Source organism: Gambusia affinis, linkage group LG09, assembly GCF_019740435.1.
Source record: "Gambusia affinis linkage group LG09, SWU_Gaff_1.0, whole genome shotgun sequence".
In the NCBI taxonomy this organism is placed as follows: Eukaryota; Metazoa; Chordata; class Actinopteri; order Cyprinodontiformes; family Poeciliidae; genus Gambusia; species Gambusia affinis.
Genome location: NC_057876.1, coordinates 29730728 through 29737939, shown reverse-complemented (window position 1 = coordinate 29737939; position 7212 = coordinate 29730728). Strand labels below are relative to the sequence as shown.

Below are 7212 nucleotides of genomic sequence, written 5' to 3'. Positions count from 1 at the left end.
ACATCATGCCACTTTTTCCTCCTTCCCCTTCGTTCTCAGGTCTGTTACTGTGTATGTGTGTGTGTGTGGGTGTGTGTGTGTGTGTGTGTGTATGTGTGTGTGTTTGTTTCTAATACCTTGTGGGGACCATCTTCCTACCACAAACTACGTTGTGGGGACCCGCTGCTCCTTGTGGGACCAAAGCCTGGTCCCCACAAGGGGAAACACTGTTTGGGTCAGGTGTCAGATTTAGGACTAATGTGTGAATTGAGTTTTGGTTACAGTTAAGATTAGGTATGTAATGGTTAGGGTTAGGGTAAAGGTAAGATTTAGGCTGTAGAAATTAATGGAAGTCAATGGAAAGTCCCCACAATCATAGCCATACATGTGTGTGTGAGAAAGTCTCTGCTTCAAAGCCAGGTTCTAGGGTTTTCGCCAGTTTTCCAGATGGATATTTGTCCTCCATGTTGTTTCCTTTTCCTCACGACGGAGCTTCATCTGATCAGGAGGACAAGGAGCTGCTCAGGTTCTCCAGACGTTTCTGAGCTTTTTAAATAAATTATATTTTCACCATACTAGAAAAAGTGTTTATAACAGAGACGAGTGTAATAACACGCCATCTAGTGGTTAAATGTTTCCCCTTCAAGCAGATAAAAACATCATGACACTGCAGTTACAATCCTCTGCATAGTTATCTTCCTTATTTCTCATCCTTTTAGTTGTCTTCTTTTTTTTTTTACCTGAAAACATTTTTAAACAATAAAAAGCATAAAATATTAAAATTATTTTAATTTATGAAAATTTCAAGATGGATCTCATGGCTATTTTTATTTTTCACCAAATCAAAACATTACCAATTAAATGAATGTGTTTGGTGTCAATTCATGACCTACATATTTCGAACCATGAAATCATATATATTCTTGATCTTGTTTCCTTTTTCTTGTGAACAATTTTGTTGCAATGGCGAATATACATTTACAATAAAATTGTGTGTTGGGCACAGCTAATGGTTCAGTTCGCTAACCACTAATTCATTAAACAAGAACACTAAATACATAACATTAGTGAAAGCTACCATCAAACTGCGAGTATGTAAAACTGTAAAACAGCTGAAACACTGACTTCCTTTAAATCTCAACTAAAAACCCACTTTTTTAGAGTTGTATTTGAAATGTAATCAATTGCCAATTTATTGACGGAATCTGACTTGATGTTGTGTTTTTATTGTTGATTCTATGTTGCATTGTGTTTTTGTGTTTGATTTGATGTAAAGCTCTTTGAAATGCCTTGCTGCTGAAATGTGCTATACAAATAAAGTTTGATTGATTGATTGATTGATGTGAAAAATTAGCAGAAGCTAATGCTAAACTGTTGGACATATTAAAAATATTAGCAGGAGTTATCGCCAAGCAATTAAGCACAAAAAAAATTAGCAGAAGCTAAGGCCAAACTGGTAAACACTTTAAGAAACTAGCTAATGCTAATCACTAGGACATGCCCTTTAAAAAAACGACACACACTTCTTGGTTCATTAAATATCTAAGCTGATGTTAAGCATTTAATAAAAGTTAAAGGTCTCGAAGGGTGGAAGCAGAAAGTCTTCTCTCTAGAAACAAGATGGCAGCCGGACTGAGGTCAGCAGAGCTGCACCTGGATGGAGGATGAAACTCCTCTGGACAGGTGAGAGCAGAGTTCTGTGGTTAGGGATACCAAGAGGTTTTTTTTTTTTCGTTTTTTTTTCCCTCCAGGGGATCTTCCGTGGGCTCTAGTGTCCCTTATATGGCAGGAGGCTGACAGGAAAGGGGGAAGACATGCGGCAAATGTTACCGGGTCCGGGAATCGAACCCATGACAACCTCGTCAAGGACTCAAGGCCTCCAAACGTGGGTCACGCTATCCCCTACGCCACCACAGCACGCCCAGGGATACCAAGAGTTACCAAGCGTATGGATCACCTCTTGGAGTTTGGTTTCAGGAGAAATGGCTTCAGAAAACATGAAGGGACTAAAGCCAATGTTTTATTGCACAGCTGAATAAGCTGGACTGTCTTCCAGTGGCCACTAGAGGTCAGTGTAAACTTGAATAATGCAGCTGGAATAGCTGGATGTTTCTTTTATTGTCTTTTATCACGTGGATGTAATTAAATCAGGATTTCTAATTAAATTTTATTTGTTTTGCTCTTGAGAACTTTGAAGAAATTAAAACTTCCCCATTGATCAGCCAGAGAAAATTTTTTACTGAGTTAATATCTCACTTCAGGAGAACAGAAAGTAATATAATGCCTCCTAGAATCAGTGCTGGGCAGTATGCAGAGAGAAAATGATAAGGTTTAAACATTTATTTACATATGTCAGTATGTCTTTGATGTCTGCATGTTCCTTTGAAATATTTGTCATTACAAATGGCCCCACACCCAATGACCAACAGGACGGCATGTTTATTATGTTATCCCATCGTAAGATCAACTGTTCAGTTTTTAGCCCAAATTCTTAACATTGTCACCTTACAGACGATTACAAGCCTCTAAGCAACCCAATGCAGTCAAACCACGAAGCAATGTTCCATCCAGAACCTTTGTGTTCATTTGTTTCTGGTACGACCGTAAATCCAACGGACATCTGCTAACAGCAGTGATGGAGGTGGCTTCTTGGTTAATTTCTGCTTCTAATAATCTGATTGGATGCTATTGTTGTGTTGAAGTTGTACTAAAAGGAGCACGCTCATCAGTGAAGCTATGCTAGGCTAAAACTAATGTCAGTGTCCACATTTCTATGGAAGCTCCATGAATGATGAGAGAAACTATGGAAAGAGGAACGGATAGAAAAACACTTTGCTTCCTTTTTTTAATGTATATTTTTTTATTTAAACTTTATTTGACCAGGATAAAAATCATTTGAGATTAAAAACCTCTTTTTCCAGGGAGTTGTGGCCAAGAAGTCATAGTGAACAAGCAGTAAAAAGGAACCATGAAGGTAGCTCTCTTTATGTCGATGAAAGGTGCTATAGAAATAAAGCTTTTCTTACTTTTATGTAGTTATTTTTTTTTGACGTTCTAACATTTCTTGGTCTTGGCCCCCTGTGAATTTTTTCTGGGGTCGCCCCTGCTGTGTTACGTCCTGTGGCCACCACATGGGGACGCTGCTGCGCCGTTCAACGTGATGTTTAATTAGCACCAAACCAAAAGTCAACATGTCTGTTGGTCTTTGTTCCTCCTTTAAACTGCTCGGTGTTGGCGGGCTGTCTGTGTCCATTAACTGAACTGATAGTGTTTATTTAACCAGACCCCTCCTCCTCTTTTTCCTCCTCATCCTCCCCCTCCTCCTCCTGTCTCCTCCCTCCCTGCTCATATCTCCGCTCCGGCCCTCCCGTTCTCTCCAGTCTGCTGCTGCCGCTCTCCGCGCCTCCTGTCCGGCCGCAGCGCGCCGCTTGTCTCCGGTCGGACCGCCGGCCCTCGCCCCGCTCGGTGCGGACATGCTCCCGGGGCTCCGGAGATGAGGCTCCGCAATGTCTCAGTCCTGACCGTCTTGTTGTTCGGGCTGAGCGGGCTGGTCTCGCTGTCCTGGTACACCGCCTTCAGCAGCTCCAGAGGTAAGCCCGGACCCGGTGGAGGGAAAGAAGAGGAGGAGGAGATCTCCTCACCAGGAGCATCTTCATCTCCTCTGGAGGATGAGGAGCTGGTGGTGGTGATGTGAGGAAGGAGCGTTTGGTTTGTGATCCACTCCGGGAGATGATGATGATGATGAGGATGGTGATGAAGAGTGAGGGTGCTCCAGGCAGCGCCTCCTGATGCTGGAGATGCTGCAGAGTCGCTCTGGCTCAGAACCAGCCTGGAGTCATAGCGACTGCTGCCGGAAACGGAGCTCTGCTGGGCGGGAAGGGCAGCAGGGAGGCTCGGTCCGGATGGATGGTTCGTTGATAGTTTGTTGGTTGGATGGTTTGTTGGATGGTTGGTTGGTTAGTTAATTGGATGGATGGATGGATGGATGGATGGATGGATGTTTAGTTGGTTGGATTGTTGGTTGGTTGGTTAGTTGCTTGGATGGATGGTTAGTTGGTTGGTTGGTTGGTTAGTTGGTTGGTTGGTTGGTTAGTTGGTTAGTTGGTTGGTTGGATGGTTGGTCGGTTGGATGGTTGGTTGGTTAGTTAGTTGGTTAGTTGGTTGGATGGTTGGATGGTTGATTGGCTGGATGGTTAGATGGTTAGTTGCTTGGATGGATGGATGGATGGATGGATGGATGGATGTTTAGTTGGTTGGGTAGTTGGTTGGATGGTTGGTTGGTTGGTTAGTTGGTTGGATGGTTGGTTGGATGGTTAGTTGCTTGGTTAGTTGCTTGGATGGATGGATGGATGGATGGATGGATGGATGTTTAGTTGGTTGGGTAGTTGGTTGGATGGTTGGTTGGTTGGTTGGTTGGTTGGTTAGTTGGTTGGATGGTTGGTTGGATGGTTAGTTGCTTGGTTAGTTGCTTGGATGGATGGATGGATGGTTAGTTGGTTGGATGGTTGGTTGGTTAGTTGCTTGGATGGATGGATGGATGGATGGTTAGTTGGTTGGATGGTTGGTTGGTTAGTTGCTTGGATGGATGGATGGTTAGTTGGTTGGATGGTTGGTTGGTTAGTTGCTTGGATGGATGGATGGAGGGTTAGTTGGTTGGATGGTTGGTTGGTTGCTTGGATGGATGGATGGAGGTTTAGTTGGTTGGTTGGTTGGATGGTTGATTGGTTGGTTGGTTGGTTGGTTGGTTGGATGGTTGGATGGTTGGTTGGTTGGTTGGTTGGTTGGTTGGTTGGTTGGTTGGATGGTTGGTTGGATGGTTGGTTGGTTGGTTGGTTGGTTGGTTGGTTGGTTGGTTGGTTGGTTGGTTGGTTGGTTGGATGGTTGGATGGTTGGTTGGTTAGTTGCTTGGATGGATGGATGGATGGATGGTTAGTTGGTTGGATGGTTGGTTGGTTAGTTGCTTGGATGGATGGATGGTTAGTTGGTTGGATGGTTGGTTGGTTAGTTGCTTGGATGGATGGATGGAGGGTTAGTTGGTTGGATGGTTGGTTGGTTGCTTGGATGGATGGATGGAGGTTTAGTTGGTTGGTTGGTTGGATGGTTGATTGGTTGGTTGGTTGGTTGGTTGGTTGGTTGGTTGGTTGGTTGGTTGGTTGGTTGGTTGGTTGGTTGGTTGGTTGGTTGGTTGGTTGGTTGGTTGGTTGGTTGGTTGGTTGGTTGGTTGGTTGGATGGTTGTCCTCTTGTCCTGGAAATGTTCTGCAGCTGGTAAAAGGCCCACTTTGGAACCAGCTTTATGTGGCTCTGGAGAGTCTAGGAAGAGGTCAGAGGTCAGCCTGATCTCTGGTTTACAGCTGGAAGAACTGAAGCTGTGTGCTAACTCTAGAGCTATAGCTCATGTTCTATGTATCTAGATCTATAGCTCTAGATCTCAGGCTCTAGGTCGTTCCTCTTTAATAACTTCAGTTTCTGTACTGATGGAGAACATTTTGGCACATCGTAATGTAGAGCTGTGTAACTAGTGGAACTGGTGATTCCACAGGAGGAGGTTTGGTTTGTGCCACTCGGCCTGCAGGTTGGCGGTTTGGGGGGCGTTTCCAGGGCGACCTGAGTGCACTCACCTGCTTTCAGCAGAATAATTTGCTGTGAAGCTGCTCGGCTTCAGACTCAGCCTGATTATCATCTATCGATGGTATCAGCTCCAGCTTTCTGTGGCGTCTGCACGGAAAGTCAAACCAAGCTGCTTTTCTGATGTAATGGTGCATTTCAGAAACATTTAAACTGTGGGAAAAGTGTAATAGTAGAGCCAACACGTCCTTCTCAGGAAAAAGAGTTTTTTTCTGAAAGTTTTTATGTCTGTCTAAACAGTATGGAGGAAAGGTTGACATCTAAATGATGCAATTCAAAGAAAAATGAAAAGTTTAACTTTGAAACAATCTGAGAAGTTAACGAGGCCATAAAAGCTCGTCGTCCTTCACCAGCGGTCGGTCATAAACCCCTGCAGCCTTGCATGGTGAATGCAGCTCTTTATCTTGATCATGTGATGATGTTAAACTCCTGACTGAGGTCCAGACTGGCACCAGGCCCGGTAAAACATGAGTGGGCCGACTTAAAGGGGGAAAAGAAAACTAGGTGAGGTGTGAGAAATCTGAAGTCCAGCTGGACTGAGTTCTGATCCAAAATAAAAATCCTGCTGCAGCATCTGAAGCTTTGGCTGCAAAAACCAAAGATCATCCAGAGGCAGGAAGGTTTAATGAAGGATCCGTCTTAATAGTTTGACACAAACAGTTTCTTTAAAAAAGAAAAAAATATATAAGAAAATATATATCAGCCTTTAAAAATATTCAAACAAAATTATGTTAATAATGTAAAAAATATTTTTGCTTTTGTTGGTTCTAGATAAATACCATTTTTTAATTTCACTTTTTGTTTTTGTAATACTTCTCCCTACCAATAGAGGCGCTGCAGAGCTTCTTCTTCACAACATGAATGAAAACAAAAAGGTTTTTACTTGCTGATGTGGTAAAAAGTAAACGTCTGAATTAAAAATTATTTCTGAACATAAAATCCCGCTAAATGATTTAAGCATCACTAAACTTTGACAAGACTGATGCAAAATGATTGTTTTTCTTTTTATAAGTTGAATTTTGGACATCTGAAATTAGATTTTCTAAAATTTAGAAGAACATTTCTGATTTAACTTCACATTTTATTTTATTTTTTTCCCACCAGGGGGTCCTTTTTGTGGCTCTAGTGTTCATAGTAGGCTGACAGGAGAGGGGAGAAGACATGCGGCAAATATCGTCAGGTCCGGGAATTGAACCCGCGACGGCCGCGTCGAGGACTGAGGGCCTCCAAACGTGGGGCGCGCTAACCTCTACGCCACCAGAGCACGCCCCTTAACTTCACATTTTAACATGAAAACAACATTTTCTATTTGTTTGGGAAGCTTGGTCAGACATTTGCTGCTGGGCTTCGGTCCACAGCTGATCATCGAAGGATAATTGGGGAAAGTACTGACGAGTCTCTGGTTCTTCACTTAATTGATTTATTTTGAACCTGGGAGTCAGAGACGACTTTCAGCGCTGCTAAAATGCAAGCAGTCTGCTTTGGTGTTCCTCAAGGCTTCGTTCCCGGGTCTCTTTCACTTCTCATCTGTGCTTCCTTGATCCACTGGCTTCATTTATGAGTCATGGCGGATTTATTTTTAGATCAAATCTAAGTTTGTTGAGTAA

The 7212-nt window shown here is 43.0% G+C and overlaps 1 protein-coding gene across 2 annotated transcripts in view; it reads left to right on the top strand.

Moving 5' to 3' along the window:
• Window positions 1-2952: 2952 nt before the first annotated feature.
• The window catches only part of mgat4b (alpha-1,3-mannosyl-glycoprotein 4-beta-N-acetylglucosaminyltransferase B), a 72167-nt gene continuing 67907 nt past the window's right edge, over window positions 2953-7212 (top strand). For both annotated transcript variants that reach the window (XR_006371613.1, XM_044126666.1), the window contains exon 1: window positions 2953-3569. Coding sequence is in view for 1 of the 2 variants with exons in the window: in XM_044126666.1 (XP_043982601.1) it covers window positions 3473-3569 (97 nt within the window). In the remaining variant the exon portion in view is untranslated. The remainder of the gene's footprint in view (window positions 3570-7212) is intronic.